At 36.8% G+C, this 16,792-nt stretch overlaps 1 protein-coding gene across 2 annotated transcripts in view; it reads left to right on the forward strand.

Moving 5' to 3' along the window:
• ints2 (integrator complex subunit 2) overlaps nt 1-12,703 on the forward strand; it is a 29,315-nt gene extending 16,612 nt beyond the window's left edge. For both annotated transcript variants that reach the window (XM_051120217.1, XM_051120216.1), the window contains exons 15-25: nt 54-162; nt 2,085-2,189; nt 2,407-2,571; nt 4,287-4,488; nt 4,577-4,702; nt 5,906-6,107; nt 6,199-6,492; nt 8,562-8,669; nt 9,038-9,143; nt 9,630-9,806; nt 11,751-12,703. In XM_051120217.1, the coding sequence (XP_050976174.1) occupies nt 54-162; nt 2,085-2,189; nt 2,407-2,571; nt 4,287-4,488; nt 4,577-4,702; nt 5,906-6,107; nt 6,199-6,492; nt 8,562-8,669; nt 9,038-9,143; nt 9,630-9,806; nt 11,751-11,923 (1,767 nt within the window). In that variant the 3' untranslated portion in view covers nt 11,924-12,703. The remainder of the gene's footprint in view (nt 1-53; nt 163-2,084; nt 2,190-2,406; nt 2,572-4,286; nt 4,489-4,576; nt 4,703-5,905; nt 6,108-6,198; nt 6,493-8,561; nt 8,670-9,037; nt 9,144-9,629; nt 9,807-11,750) is intronic.
• Nucleotides 12,704-16,792: the final 4,089 nt, after the last annotated feature.

Here is a 16,792-nt window from a genome sequence, read left to right on the forward strand (position 1 = left end):
ACCTCTGTTTGACCTCTCTCCATCTGCCTCTCTAATCTTTCTCTCTCTTTCAGGGAGATGGAGGGAAAGTTCGTTCACAGTACACCATCACCACCCAGTTGCTCATTCTCTATTACATCCTGTCGTATGAGGAAGCTCTGCTTGCTAATACAAAGACGTTGGGTTAGTATATTAAACACAGATATTTGAAATGTGACCTAAGTTTGTACTTAATTTATATATTTTATATTAAATTAGCTTTCATTTTATGTTTTTTTTTTTTTTTTGGTTTTATTTTACAGTTTTATTTAATTTTAGCTAATTTATTTATATTGTAATGTATTTAAAAAATTACATTTTATGGACAAGGATGGAAGAATACTTTTGAACATTTTGAATGTTACTTTTCCTTTCCTTTTACATTTCCTTAAATTAGAATTCACTCATCCTGATTGATTCGTTCAATTCAGATTCCAGTTTCATCAGATGAAAGTAGTGCTGTCAGTTGATTAAAAAAAGTTAATTAATTAATCACACTTTTTTTCTAAAATTAATCACAATTAATCATGATTAATCCCATCTAACATTCAAGTTTCTAATAGTTTTAAATTGCAATAATTTCACATTCAATCTTCAAACAGCATAAAGACAGTATATTTTTAATATATATATATATATATTATTATTATTATTATATATATATTTTTTATGACTGAAAGTATCATATTGATATGATGTCTCTAGGAATTTTTTTTTTTTTACAATATTTACCCATTGACCATAGCCATTCAACATTACAGTATAATTGAGAGCTATCAATGTTTAGACTTTAAAAAATTACTTCTAATTTAAGTGGACCTAAAACAATCTTAATCACATAAAAAAACAATATAATAATAAAACAATAAAACAATAATCACATAAACCTATTATTTACCTGTTCCCTTTAGCAAATACAAAAAATATACTATTTAATAATACTAAATATTAAATTAAATATAGTTGAATCCTTAAAGCTACTAAAGTTATTGATTTCCTTTTTTTTCTTTTGTTCTCTGACTAACAGACCGTTATTAGCTTATTTGGCTGCTATTACTTTAAGAGCTGCCGCTGCTGAACATACAGATCTAAGATGCTTGTTTGTAGTTTTCACGCTTTAATACGAAAATATGAAATAAAGCGCACACTACCATATTTATGCATGCCATTGAAACGCATGCAAAGAGCACAGTATAACAGCAGACAGGACAGGGAAATTAGTTTTTCTGACATACGACCTGACAACACCTCATCTGTCCGCAGTTCACTGTTGTTCTACTAAAGCTCCTCGTCACCTGGACCTGTTCCGCACTCGTTTGACTAGGTGAAGCTGGAGCACGTGTCTGAAAAGTGTCCCGTTTGATGCGGTCGTAAAGACATTCTGTGACTAAATAAGCGCAAAGAGACAGAAGCAGCAGTTGTGAGTGCGGTGGCCAACCCTAGCCTAGCTCCTACGTTAGATATTTTTAATGCCGTTAAACTGGAAAAATTAAATGCTAATTTTGAGAGCACTAGTTCAAAGAGATACGTTTTTGCTTGTTTTTTTCTGCTTTTTTGTGTTTTTGTCTTCTCTTACAGCCTTTTTCTTTGTTTAATTTTAAACACTTAAATTATTAAATGAGAGTCTCTGCACAACAGGACTTAATCATTTTATCTGCAGTTGATCTGGTGTATGCTCCCTTATGTAAGTTCCTGTCTTGCCACCCAGAGTGCCGTTATAATATTAGGATGAGAGCGATACAGCTTAGCTTCCTGCTCTCTCCTCTGCATATTAAATTGCTTCAAACTCACACCAATCACCTGCAGTTTGACTTTGCTTTGGAAGCCTCTCATCGGTTATTAGAGCGGTTACTCTTCACTGTTTATGCACACAGCTCTTCCCGGAGTGCTGTGCTTATTTAATCTCTCTCTCTCCCTCTCTTCTCCTCTATCATTCTGGAGTAATGATGCCCTTTGGCTGTGCTAATGAACTGGAATACAATGAAAAATCACCTGTACATGAGCTGCACCACAGAGGCCTATTTTTAACAAACAGCCTGATAACCATGCCTTCTCTCTCTTCCCAGCACTTATGCAGAAGAAACCAAAATCCTACTCTCCTGCCCTCATGGACCAGATTCCCATTAAACACCTCATCCGCCAGGCCCAAGGACTGCAGCAGGAGCTAGGAGGTAAAGGACACCCATTAACCTCCTTTACACTTATATTCAACAGAGTAGTTTTAAAACATGTGATGATACAGCCATATTTCGTTGCATCACTAGATGCAATTCTTTATGTGCATTGATTTACAGGTTGCATACATGCAAACAGTGAAATGTTATAGTTCTGTTATACTAAATAAAATAAAATTTAGTTTTGTACTGAATATTTAATTTTATTTTTCAGGCCTACATTCTGCTCTTCTGCGTCTACTGGCCACAAACTATCCTCACCTGTGCATGGTGGAGGACTGGATCAGTGAAGAGGAAGTGACTGGTACTCTGCCTTTACTGAGGAAGATGTTGCTGACATCCTCATCCTGCAAATACTCACAGATACAACTACGAGAAGGTACAAGAGACTCGCACTGTCTCCCATTTAGTTAAGGGCGAAATGTAAAAGAGGGTGCATTTAAGATATTTAAAATTTGACTCATAATTAATAATTAAAAATAATTTTGATGAATAAAAACCAGTACGATTTTAAAGGTGTTTTAAAGAATTCTCTTATGCTCGTCCAGGCTGCATTTTATTTGATCAAAAATACAGAAAAAAAACGTAATATTGTGAAATATTATTACCATTTAAAATACAGTTTTTCTATTTTAATATATTTTAAAATATAATGTATTCCTGCGAAGCAAAGCTGAATTTTCATCAGCCGTTACTCCAGTCTTCAGTGTCACATGATTCTTCGGAAATCATTCTGATATGCTAATTTATTACTTTTATTAACAGTGTTGGAAACAGTTGTGCTGCTTAATATTTTTGTGGAACCTGTGATTCTTTTTTGCAGGATTTTTTGGTAAATAAGAAGTTAAAAACAACAACAAATCAATAAATTAACTAAAAAATAAAATAAATGCTAACTAAAATATTTCAGCTATTTGCCAAAGTGATTTTTGTTTTCTTTCTTTTTTTAAATGCATTTTAACTTTGTCGATAACGGTTATTATAGTTAACTAAAACATCAACAAATAAATTAATTTAAAAAAAAATGGCAACTAAAATATTTCAGCTATTTTTTAAAGTGAAATTTCTGTTCTTTATTTTTGTAAAAAAAAAATGCATTTTAATTTTGTCGATAACGGTTATTATATTAAACTAAAACAACAACAAACAAATAAATAAATAAATTAATTAATTAAAAAAAAGCTAAATAAGTGCTAGCTAAAATAGCAGTTTGCCAAAGTGAAGTTTCTTTTATTTCTTTTTTTTTTTGTAATGCATTTTCACTTTGTCGATAATGGTTATTAAATTTCCACAGGTTCCAACAAAATATTAAGCAGCACAGCTGTTTTAAACATTTCTCGAATAAATTAGCATATTAGACTGATTTCTGAAAAATCACGTGACATCGAAGACTGGAGTAATGATGCTAAAAATTCAGCTTTGCGTCAAAGGAATACATTACATTTTAAAATATATTCCCATAGAAAACAGTTATTATACATTGAAATAATATTTCAGAATTATACTGTTTTTTTCTGTATTTTTGATCAAATAAATGCAGCCTTGATGAGCATAAGAACCTTCTTTAAAAAAAGAAGGCAGTGTTTGTCTAAATTTTTTTTTGTAGAATTTACAGCCACCATGGGTAAAAATAGAAAAGTTGTCGCTCAGGTGGATTCTGCAAAAGCAATTAGCATATCTCGGCTGTACAACATATTTCTCAAGCGGTTTTAACACTACAGTAAACCAGACTGAACTCTACATTGAGACTCACAAGGCCCTTTGGCACTGGGGGTGATCACAAGTGTTTATTATGGTCTATGATATGAATAGTTTGTTGCTGTAGTCTGACCTTTCATGTGCATGACTCAGTTTTGCACCTGCGGAGTAATGAGCCTGAAGGTGTTTCTGTATTCATACATCGCTGCTCTGACAGGCCTGTTTCTCCACAGGACTCTTGTATTCACAGACGGTGACAGGCTTATGCTATATTTAATGATATGGAAACAAAGCAAACAAATATATTGACATTCGAAGTCTCTAAATGTTTTACATTCATCTTTGAATTAAATATGTTCAAATATTTAATATAAGCAATTTTTTTTTTCTTCTTAGCTTTCCAGAATGTTCTCTCCGGTGGGCTCAGGCTGCTGCGTATCCTGGAGCACCTGACGCTGCTCTCTGCGGGAGACCTGATCCCATACGCAGAGGCTCTGACTGCCAGCATGGGGCTGCTCTTAGAGGACGGCGTGTCTCGCAGGATCCTACAGACTGTTAACAAACTCTGGATGGTACTTAATACAGTCATGCCACGCAAGTAAGCCTTCCTCTGTGTTTTTTATGCTGTAGTACAAATGGAAGGAAGTGTACTTCAGCACTCGTACTAAGTGTCTTTTCTCTGTCAGGCTGTGGGTGATGACAGTAAATGCTCTGCAGCCTTCAGTAAAGCTGCTGCGACAACAGAGATACACTCAGAACGATCTGATGGTGGATCCTCTCATCGTCCTGCGCTGCGACTCCAGAGTCTTCAGGTATTATCTGCTTAGAAATGATAGAAAAATACCCTAAATTAATTATGTAATTCATGCTAATTGTAATGCGGATAATATAATAAAAATAAATAAATTAATTAATTAATTAATAAAGTAAAATAAAATAAATACAACTATAAAATCTATGAGTAATGTATACTATTATACTACATTTCAAAAGTTTGTGGCTTTATTTGATAACACTTTAGTTCAGGGACCAATTTTTACTATTAACAAGTTGCTTATTAAAATGCACATTACTAGCATATTTGCTGTGTATTAGTTCTTATAAACCATATGTTAATGCATATATTAATTAATTATTCTGAATGACTATATTTTAGATCCCTACTCTGTACTTAAACTACCTTATTAATTATTAATAAGCAGCAAATTAAGAGTTTATTGAGGCAAAAGCCATGCTCAATAATTAGTTAAAAGTGAGAACTGGCCCCCAAACTAAAGTGTGACCAATTATTTATAGAATATTATTTATATATACATATCATAATATTATATGATCATAAATACAGGAAAAACAATATTGTATAAAATATTGTAAAATATTACCGTTTAAAATAACAGAATTTAACAACGGAATTTATTTAAAATAACTGCCACTTTTGATCGGTTTAGATATACATATTTATTAGATATAATAAATTAGATATAATAAATGAACACAGTACACACGTTATGTGCTTTTATTTGTGCTTAATCATTGCCCAGCACTAATTATATTATATTATATTTAGTGCTGTCAATGGATTAAAAAAATTTAATTAATAGCACAATTAATTTTTCTGAAATTAAGCCTTTCAGTATCACAGTATAATTGAGAGCTATCAATTTTAACATTTATTAGACATTTATTAAAAAATAACTTTTAATTAAAGTGAATTTAAAACTGTCTTCACATAAACCCATTATTTACCTGTGCCCTTCAGCAAGTAGGAAATATATAAAAATTGAATATTTATTGAATAGATATCAAACACTAAATACTAAATTTAGTGTACTAAAATGTTGTTTTCCTATTTTTTTTCTTTTTTCTATTCTTTTCTTTGATTAATAGACATCGCAGACAAAACGCTGTTAAACTGGGAAAATTAATCACCTGCGTTAACGTGCTAGTTTTGACAGAACTAATTATATTGTGATATCTTACTCTTACTGAGGGAATGTGTGTTTGTTCTCATGAAGGTGTCCTCCACTAATGGACATCACTCTTCACATGCTGAACGGGTACTTGTTGGCATCTAAGGCCTACCTGAACGCCCACCTGAAAGAGACTGCTGAATTTGAGCGACAGGCTCAGACCGTATCAAACCTTGGGCTCAGTGGCCAACCTGACACACCTGAGGTCACCAGAGAGGAGCTGAAGAATGCTCTGCTGGCTGCTCAGGTAGACATGTGACACACACATCTCTAACTCTGATCTCTGAATCATCTGCATTTGAGCATTTGGCATATTTGTTGTTTTTGTCCACCTTCAGGACAGTGCAGCGGTACAGATCTTGCTGGAGGTGTGTTTGCCGTCCCCTCAGGAGGAGCTGCAGCTGGGAGGAGGTGGAGGAGCAGACAGCCTGTTGAGGAGCGTTCAGTCTGCTCCAGGTATTCCCATGCGGAAGCAGGTGGGCGACACGGGGACTGGGCGGGGGGCCCAGGGGGAGCGCGAGGCAGAGGGCGGGCTGCTCAGTGACCTGAGGGAGGTGCAATGTCTCATCTGCTGCCTGCTGCACCAAATGTTCATCGCAGACCCCAACATTGCCAAACTAGTACACTTCCAGGTAATTAAGTCACTGTTACATAATACATGCTTTTTACATACATAATGATCACAGTACACACACAATGTTCAATTTTCCTCTATATAGATTTAACAGTCTTTGTCATGTATTGCAGAGTGAAACAGGATATTCAGTGGGAAAAATGTGGGATGGGAATTAATTTTATCTATAGGGAATTGCTTAGATTGATCTGTATGACAGATGGTTGGAAGGAATAAAATTAAGTTACACTACTGTTCAAAAGAGAAGTATATATGTTTTTTAAGAAATGAATACTGTTATTCAACAAGGATTGTTGAATTGTTTTATTTCAGAAATGACAGTAAAGACAACAATAAAATAAAAATATTAAGTAGCAGTGTTTCTTGAGCAGCAAATTAGCATAGTAAGACTGATTTCTGAAGGATCATGTGACACTAAAGACTGGACTAATGATGCTGAAAATTCAGCTTTGACATCACAGGAATTAATTACATTTTAAAATATATTAAAATAGAAACCAGTTCTTTTACATTGTAATATTTCACACTACTACTGTTTTTACTGTACATTTGATAAGTGCAGCCTTGGTGAGCATAAGATAATTATTTCAAAAACATTAAAAAATATAGCTGCAAGCAGCGATTATCGGGGTTCAAGCACTTTAAGGCATTTAAGCACATATGAAAGACATTATGTAGCAAGCCTTTTTTTTGCAAATACAGGTAATTTACCATAGATATGTTATGTTTGGTAATGTTTATGACTGTTATAGCACCAGCTGTGGTCCAATCTCCTAAAACTTTGCATGCTTGTTTAGAATCACCTGTCACGTGCTCACCAGGTTTCATGAAGTTTTCCTTTAGGCTTTGTAGGATTTTGGGTAAATTTGGACAGGCCCCTTTTCTAAATGACACCATTAGAGCTTCCCAAAGGGTAAATTTCGACATTTTTTTTTCATAATTATTGACCTAGAGAGTTTAGAGAATTGTACTGCAGTGTTTTTTTTTTTTTTCAGATTGAGCGAAAAACCTAGGACTAGTTAGCAAAAGTAGGTTTTTGACATGTTGTCAATCATTTAACAAATGATTTGATTGACAGCAGTGGTTCAAGATGCAGAGTCGTATCATATGATAAGAATATCGTGTGTATGTGTGAAAAAACGTGCAATGCACAATCGTTTACACCCTTGAAAAACACGATATTGCCCCCCCAGTAGCTGATTTAATTTTTTTAAACATTTCTCACAGACCTTTGGGGCCGTAACTCAAACAGGCCCACCGAGTTTCGTATGGATCGGCCTCCGTTAACCGTCTAATAGTTGCTCAAACTTCATCGGCCAAGGACGTCCATGTTTTATAGAGATGCGCAAATGTCCTTGTAGACACTTGTGGCACTTTGGATCAAGACCGTGCACAGCGATTTTAATGTTGATAGGACAAATGGTTGCATGGATATAGCCATTTTAATGTTTTTTCCCTTATAGTGCCACCAAGCGCACAAGCTCCGCAAATTTTGTCCTGTGACTTCAGATTGAGCTCTCACATAAGTGTTCTGAGTTTGGTGGAGATTCCGTTCAGGAGTTACAGGCATTTTGCTAAAAGTGACCCTGCCCATTTCGAACGTTTTGGCGTCCCTTTGCGACTACCATCCCTCCAAGTTTCAGGTCTCTACAACTTACAGTTTGGTCTGAACGATCAGTTTTATGTGGAGATCACAGATCTGTGACCATTCTATTACAACAAGGTTTCAGCACTACATGCTTGAACCCCTAATAAATTTCCAACCCCAAACTTTTAAACAATAGTTTAAAATTTTGTGACACCATGACCGCTTTTTTTTTTAATTATGTGCACCAGTAAATCTTTTGCAAATGTAGCAGGAACGTGTATTAAAAAATTAAATGGGGTCGTTTTCATCTTGACTTGACTTCTTCTTGTTTTTAAAATTACTTGAAGCAAGTTTTAAAGAATAAAACAGCCTTTAGGTTCATGTGAATCAGTTTCAGATAAAGAAAAAAATTAAAGAAATCTCTAATTGGGTTCTAAAGCTCCACCTGAGTTCTGAAGGTTTTCTAAATGTTTCTTCAGGGTTATCCGCAGGCTTTGCTCCCTCTGACGGTAGCAGGAATTCCTTCCATGCACATCTGTCTAGACTTTATCCCAGAACTCCTCGCTCAGCCGCAGCTAGAGAAACAGGTAAGCAACTATCAATTTGTTCGTCCATATTATCAGCCAGGACCAAATAGAGCAGTTACCGCTCCTAAATTCTGGTATTCATTTAAATTCAGGTGTGAATCCCTTAATCACTACTGAACCCATTATGGTTAACAAAATAATGTTGTGTGACTATAAAATGATTCACGCATACTAAATCTACTAAAACATGGTCTGTAAGTATACAAGAGTCTTTATAGTATATACTACAACTTAATTTAGAGCTGTTCAGCTATAAATTGAAGAATTAAGAGTACATATTATGCCAGTCGTGTCACAGACACATGGTGAGCCCTCAGGCTTGACCTCTGGGCTTGATGCTAATGGTAGTTTTGTTTTGTCTGGCACAGATCTTCGCCATACAGCTGTTGTCCCATCTGTGCACCCAGTACGCCCTGCCCAAGTCCCTCAGCGTGGCACGTCTAGCCATTAGTGTGATGGGTACCCTCCTCACAGGTAGAAATAACTCTTTCATCTGTTGCTTTATCTCTTTATCTTTCTTCCATTTTCTCTTTACCGTGGTCTCTGTTCTTATTCATTTATTAGGGCTGGCATTTTATTAAAGAGTGTCTAAAAATAACACTGATAATTGGAGATATCAGACCATTACCTTGACTTTTTTTGTAATAAAAATGAATGTGTGCAAACTTGTTCCATTATCTTTGTGCACACTGCCCTCTGCTGGCTACTTATCACTGTCAATGACAAACCTTCATCTGCAGTGTTTATAAATTATGCATCAGCCATCCATCTATGGTTTTATTGAATGGAGTACCAGAGGACTCTTGAGTACTATTGAATTCTGCAGTTCCTGTGCTGTTTTGTATTGGATCGTTTAAGTTTTATATTATCTAGTGCATCTGTTCTCAAACACAACCATAAACTGTATGCAATTCTGTAATATATTCCACGTAAGTAACTAATTTTTGGTATCTTTCACAGTGCTGACCCGCGCCAAGCGCTTTGCATTTTTCATGCCGACGCTGCCATGCCTGGTTTCGTTCTGCAAGGCTTTCCCCCCACTCTTTGATGATGTCATGTCCCTGTTGGTTCAGGTGGGACAGGTGTCCGCTGCTGATGTCACCACAAAGGCCAGGGATATTGACCCTCTCATCGCCAGTGAGTGTATTCTTGTCTAATTTGACTGAACTGTTTTTGATTTTGTAATAGTCAACAGCTGTTGTATGAGGCTGTTTTATTTCACTCAGTTCAAAGTCAGATGTAATTAAAAAAAATGAAAAATTGAAAAAGTGCACACCCACTTTTCAGGGGCCTTGTTTCTGGAAGTAGTTTTCCCTGAGAGTTAAAAGCCAAGAGCGTGATGTGATTTTGCCCTATTTGCTCTGGAACAAAATAATAGATTAAAAAGATTAAAGACTGGCCATTAGGTTTACCCAAAACAAATTTTATCTCGTGTTTAACCACTATAGAGACATCAGAGCCAATCAGATTTAAGGACAAGAAATAAATATAAACACTTGAGGTCAAAAGTTTAGATACACCTTGCAGAATCTTCAAAAAAATGTTTATTTTACCAAAAAAAAAAGAGGGATCATACAAGATGCATGTTATTTATTTATTTTTTTTAGTACTGATCTGAAAAAGATGTTTCAAATAAAATACGTTTACATATAGTCCACAAGAGAAAATAATAGTTGAATTTATAAAAATTACCCCGCTCAAAAGTTTACATACGCTTAATTCTTAATGCTGTTATAATACTTTTTGAATTTGAAGATCTTCTGTAGCTTCTCAAGGGCAGTACTGAATTAAAAAAACTGATATTTAGGCAAAATGATAAATATGTACACATCTTCATTCTGTTCAAAAGTTTTCACCCCTGGTTCTTAATGCATAGTGTTTTTTTTTTCTGGAGCATCAGTGAGCGTTAGAACCTTCTGTAATAGCTGTATACGAGTCCCTCAGTTGTCCTCAGTGTGAAAAGATGGATCTCAAAAACATACAGTCATTGTTGGAAAGGGTTCAAATACACAAAAATGCTGGAAAACCAAAAACTTTGTGGGACCTGAAGGATTTTTCTGAAGAACAGCAAACAGTTTAACTGTTCAGGACAAACAAGTAACTCATGAAAAAAAAAAACACAGCTGTGGATCATTCACGTAACAACACCGTATTATGAATCATATATATGTAAACTTTTGAACAGGGTCATTATTATTTTCTCTATTATTATTATTTTCTCTTATATAACTGTATGTAAACGTCCAATGTGAAATATCTTATTCAGGTCAGTACTGAATTAAAAAAAAAAAAAAACATTTTGTATGCTCCCTCTGGTAAAATAATTAACATTTTGCCGATTCTACAAGGTGTATGTAAACGTTTGACCTCAACCGTATATGATCTTGTGTGATTATTAAACAACAAAAAGCCATTATTCACATAGTTTGAACATTTCTGACTACTACTAGTTATTTTACAAATCTAAAAATGTGATACTGTGGCTCAAAAAATAATTGAAGCCACAATATCAGTTGAAGCACATATTGAAAGTACGTATTGAAGCTCAAAGACCTGCCTTCAGTTTTCTTATTATATTCATGTTTAATTCAGAATATATTAATTAGACTAATATCAGTGTTTATCAGTTGAAGTAATATTGCATTTAAATATTCATTGTATTAAAACACATATATAATATTTCATTATTATATAACAATTAAAAATTCAGGTACCCCATGAATCAAAAGATAACTATGTTTGTTTTCGCTCACTTCTCTTTTGGGTCAATTAAAATAGATCTGAGATTGATTTTCAAGTCTGATGACTCTTAAAGAGTAACTCTTTCTGTAGACTTTGGCAGACAAACACATGGCATTCTTTGCAAGTTTATAGTTTTTGCACAGTCTGTTGAGCATGTGAGCTTCTGTTTCAGAGTGTTCTATGCTGTTTTTGTTCTTTTATCTTTTATCTAACCATCAGCAATAAGAGGTTATCTTCTCAGTTCATTTCTCAGTATTTATCAAGATATGATCACAATATGGTGTGGCCAAATCATGTAGCCCTAGATTTAGATCTAATCCGCTGTGCTCTTGTGTTTAGGGCTCCAGTATCTGAGAGAGAAGCCACAGGAAATACCGCTATCAGAACCCAAATACTCTCTACGCAAGAGGTCTGCAGAAGAGCTGGGTGGAGCCGATCCTGATGTACAGCTGTGCTATCAAATAGAGGCCACCTTCATGGACATCATCAGCTCCAGCACACAGGCACTGTGACAACACAAACAGAATAGAAATGTTAATAGGACTATGCATAGACTGAGTCCCATGGAAAGGTTCAAAGGCTCATGTTACAGGACTCTGGGATGCAGAACATGCAAAGCAGTATAATGATAGATGACTTACAGCTGTTGGATTAGTGCTGGGACCATTTGAGTTTAAACTCAGTCCATTTAAAACACTGAACATGAATTTTCTCCATTTTGGCATCCCAATACCACAAGTTATGAAAACATCTGGATTGAAGGTAACGAAAGAAATTCTAATTTGATATAGTTTTACGTAAACTGCACTTATATGGTATATATGAACAGTCAAATCACGGGGTACCATTTTTCAAAACAAAGGACAAGACGTACTGAAAGATAAATATACAGATTGCAATTCCATATTCTGTTGCCAGCGAAACCACCATCCATATTTGACTCAAAATAACGTTTGCCTTTCCAGGAGGCATCTTTTAAGACTTAAGTGAATTGGACATGCATTCTCCGGCCTGTCTTGAAGAATTGGAGTAATTCTGGTCACAAAGAAACTCGCTGTAGAAGTAGTAGACATTTTCTAAATAGCGTGTTAGTTGAATGTGTATTTGAGTGTGTGACGAAATGTGTGTCCAGGGCACTTAACAGTGATATTATTGGTCTGTTTTCTAGACCACCATGATTTAAAAGAAGCTCAAATTCACCTTTTCTTAAAGCCTGGCGTCTGAATTTTGTTTTGTATACATGTCAGTCTTACGTTTTGAACATTTGTATTAAAACATCTTTTTGGAAACTCTGTTTTGACTGTAGCTTACTTATAATATGTTGAGCTGGGATTTTAAAATTGCACACTTCAGTTTTATTTAGCACAAATTGAGGACGTAAGGCTGGCGTTGTGTCAGATCGAGTTTTGCAAAACAAAATTCAAAATTCAAAAGTCACAACAGTTGGAGCAACTGGACACTGAAGACATTAGCATTAACCCATACTTTACACTGAAGATATCATTTTTTCTTTTATTGGTGGTGAAAAAATAACATCATTTAGATCCATGTGGGGGCGCTCTTGTCACATGTAAAAACACAGGTTCCACAGTCTGGAGTACACATGGAAACGCTTATGCATGTTCAATGATGACATGATCAATGATTGAAACATAACAAAAAGCTTGGCCAATCACATGCTCCTTTTACTCCAGAACAATGGTTTTCTGTGTTATGAGAGGTTTAGAAAATGCTCTTATTTCATTTGCAATCAAATTTGGCCCATGACTCTTCACATTAAAGTAGAGAAATCCAGTAAATACAAGAATGTACTTTTTCAGAGCCAAATTACACTATAAAGCTTGACCCAACCTTCACATTACCTTTTTTGGGGTGGTTGAATGAAATTCTGTCATCTGTCATTCTTACCCTCATGTTGTTCCAGACATGTATGACTTACTTTCTTCCTTGGAAACAAAAAGAGCATGTTTTGAAGAATGTTGGTAACAAATTCAGTTCTCATTGACGTCCGTTATATGGTCAAAAAAAGGTCACCAGCATCTTTCAAGAAAGTCATACAGGTTTGCAAACACTCAAGGGTGAATAAATCATGACAGAATCAGTCTCTGATACTTTTTTAGCCTCATTTGTGTCATGTAAAATAGCAATTATAAGCATTAATTTATACACATTTCGTACTCTCCCTTTAAGAAGCGGTGAAGTTTCTCTTATCTCGTATGCAGTATATGCTCCTTTATAAGAATGCATAAAAATAACTATGGCGTCTATGACTTCTAAAGGCATATCTGCCCATAGGGTAATCATAAATGTTGTTTTGTGTGATAAAAGTGTAAGAAAAGCCACAAAATATGCATCCAGAGCGTGTAAATGCTTCTCACCGCAGGTCTTTTGCCTCTACAGAGCTCTGGCTGAGCCGCTGTGAACGGCCTCAGGCTAGCGAAGGCGAAATCACAGCTCAGTTTTGCTTCTCCTTTCAGGCGCTGTCAAGTTTAAACACCTTTTTTGCAGAAAAAACTTCAGTGCTCTTTTCTCTCTTTCACCTTTCCTTGCACCTCTATTCTGGCGCGAGTGTGCACGCCAGAGAGAAATGGAAATGTTTATCACCTCCCCAGCAGAGCCGACGTTCTCTGTTCCGGGGCCATTTCTCGTTACTTGCTCGTTTGACCTACTATTGAGTTATTTTCCTCACTTCTGGATGTCTTGAGTGGGCCGTTTGAGTATCCGTGCGCGCATCAGTAAATCGAATTGCGAGACAAAGGTCTGGTGAAATCTAAAAGCGCCGATAATGTAATTCACGCTTTGATTTGGTAATTGACATCTGTTTAGTGTTGCGCTCCTCGCTGCACAGCATCCATTTGTGAAATCCGCCGTGGCGAGTGCCAGCTTTCCATCTGGCGGTGGCTGGCGGGCATGTGTGTGCGATACAGATCTTTACAGTAAACTTCACGATTGTAGGTTGCGACCGGTCAGGCTATCTTTCCTTGCATCTCGTTACGAGCGCTCAAAGATGGAGGCGATTTTTCAAACGAGTTCAAACGGGAATGTCAAGCAACTTTGTAAATCCTGCCAGTTGGAAAGGCGAGCGAAACCGAGCGAATTTGTCTCTTGCCCAGATAGTTATATCAAGTCTCTGATCTCAGGAACCGAAGCCTTTGGTGAAATTCAAAACATCTCGCTTCAGAACGCGAGGCTCTGCAGTGAGTTTGTGTGTTTTATTTCCCACTGAATCAAAGCAAGCTGTGCTGCAAATCGTGTTGTCAGCGTAGGCCGACTGAACTGGCAAAAGCTATTTACAGACGCTTGCAATCAAATCACCATATTTCAGCTCCGGCCCCACGGGCTCCATCTAAATGCAATATGCCTCGGCGTTCATGGCACCCTGGAGCCTTACATCATGTCTTTAGTATTGTTTATGAGATTAGAGATTGCACCATGTAAAGTACTCCTTCCTTTGTTAGCTGCGGGCTCGTGGTTGAAAGGTACCATATGCCGGCATGCGGTCTGCGGCGTGCTCGATCTAATTACCCCCGCTATTACAGGCCGAGCTGCGTGGCCCTGGTATGTAACCCCTCTGCTCCACGGTCCGCGTTGCGGGCAGAATCGGATGTGGAGGAACCTTGAGGGCCCTTCGATGCTATACCATCTGGAGAGACGGGAGAGTGTATTACATCCCACACCTGGTGAATGTGTGATTAGCTTCTGGTCTGAAGCATAAATCATTTGCAGCCGGTTGCTCTGGGCCCACATTGACTTCATCAGTTGCTCTGGGTAACTACGTTAGTAAGGGCAATAAAGCTATTGGATAGATCGTCCGAGGTGACGGCTGTGCGTTACAGGTGTTTATTGGACAGAAGAGGTTCTCTAATATAAGCTTAAAACGTGCATTGTGATGTGACTTCACAGTGAGTGGGAACAGGAAATTACTGATTTAGTATCATCTCAATATATTTTATATTTTTACACATTAAAATGTAGTAGTGGGATGTGCCCCGAATATAGTTTTCCAATATTCACTGTGCCATGATTTAATTCTTTTTTTTAACCATTTTTGCTTATTTTTGTGTTGTCAAATTGATTGATTAATCGTGATTAATCGCATTCAAAATAAGTTTCTGTTTACATAATACATACAGTATCTCACAAAAGTGAGTACACCCCTCACATTTCAGCGATCATTTTAGTATATGTTCTCAAGGGACAATACTATAGAAATGAAACTTGGATATATTTCAAAGTAGTCAGTGTGCAGCTTGTATAACAGTGTATATTTACTGTCCCCCAAAAATAACTCAACATACAGCCATTATTGTCAAAACAGCTGGCAAAAGTGAGTACACCCTAAGTGATAGCAGCACTATGTCATTTAACCATGCAAAGCCACATTTCCTATTCATCATGTTCATGTTTTTTTCTGCTTGACAGGACCATACAAAGTTGTGTATCTTGTGTTAAAGCAGTTTAAATTTTGTGCTTTAAGTACAGTTCTCTTATACTGACCACTGGATGTTCAACAAGGCACCTCATGGCAATGAACTCTCTGAAGATTTGAGAATTTGAATTGTTGCTCTCCACAAAGATGGCCTTGGCTATAAGAGGTTCAGTAACAACCTGAAACTGAGTTACAGTATTGTGGCCAGGGTCATACAGGGGTTTTCCAAGATGGGTTCTATTCGATCAGCGAAGTTGAGTGCTCGTTCTGTGCATCAGGTTCAGAACCTGGCTTCAAAAACCACATTTGCAGAAGTAGAATGTCCGCTTGTCAGTGCTCAGACCATACGCTACACACTGCGACAAGTCGGTTTGCATTGGCGTCATCCGAGAAGGAAGCCTCTTCTGAAGCTGGCTTACAAACAGTTTGCTGAAGACAACCTAATGGTCTGATGAGACTAATATAAACTTTTTGGCCAGATGGTGTCCAACATGTGTGGTGATGCCCTGGTGACGAGTACCAAGATAATTGTGTCTCTCCTACAGTCAAGCATGGTGGTGGTAGCATCATGGTCTGGGGCTGCATGAGTGCTGCTGGGTCTGGGGAGCTGCTTTTCACTGAGGGAAATATGGATTCCATTATGTACTGTACATTTCTGAAGCAGAACATGATGCCTTCCCTTCAGAAACTGGGCTGAACGGCAGTTTTCCAACATGATAATGACCCCAAACACACCACCAAGAGGACAATTGCCTTGCTGAGGAAGGTGCAGGTGAAGGTGATCTGTCTTGAACCCTGTTGAGCACCTATGGGGCATCCTCAAGCGGAAGGTGGAGAAGCACCATGTGTCTAACATCCAGCAGCTCAATGATGTCATTATAGAGGATTTGAAGAGGATCCCAGCAACAATCTGTGCAGCTCTGGTGAATTCCATGCCCAGAATGATTAAGTC

This window comes from Labeo rohita, chromosome 10 (genome assembly GCF_022985175.1).
Source record: "Labeo rohita strain BAU-BD-2019 chromosome 10, IGBB_LRoh.1.0, whole genome shotgun sequence".
NCBI lineage: Eukaryota > Metazoa > Chordata > Actinopteri > Cypriniformes > Cyprinidae > Labeo > Labeo rohita.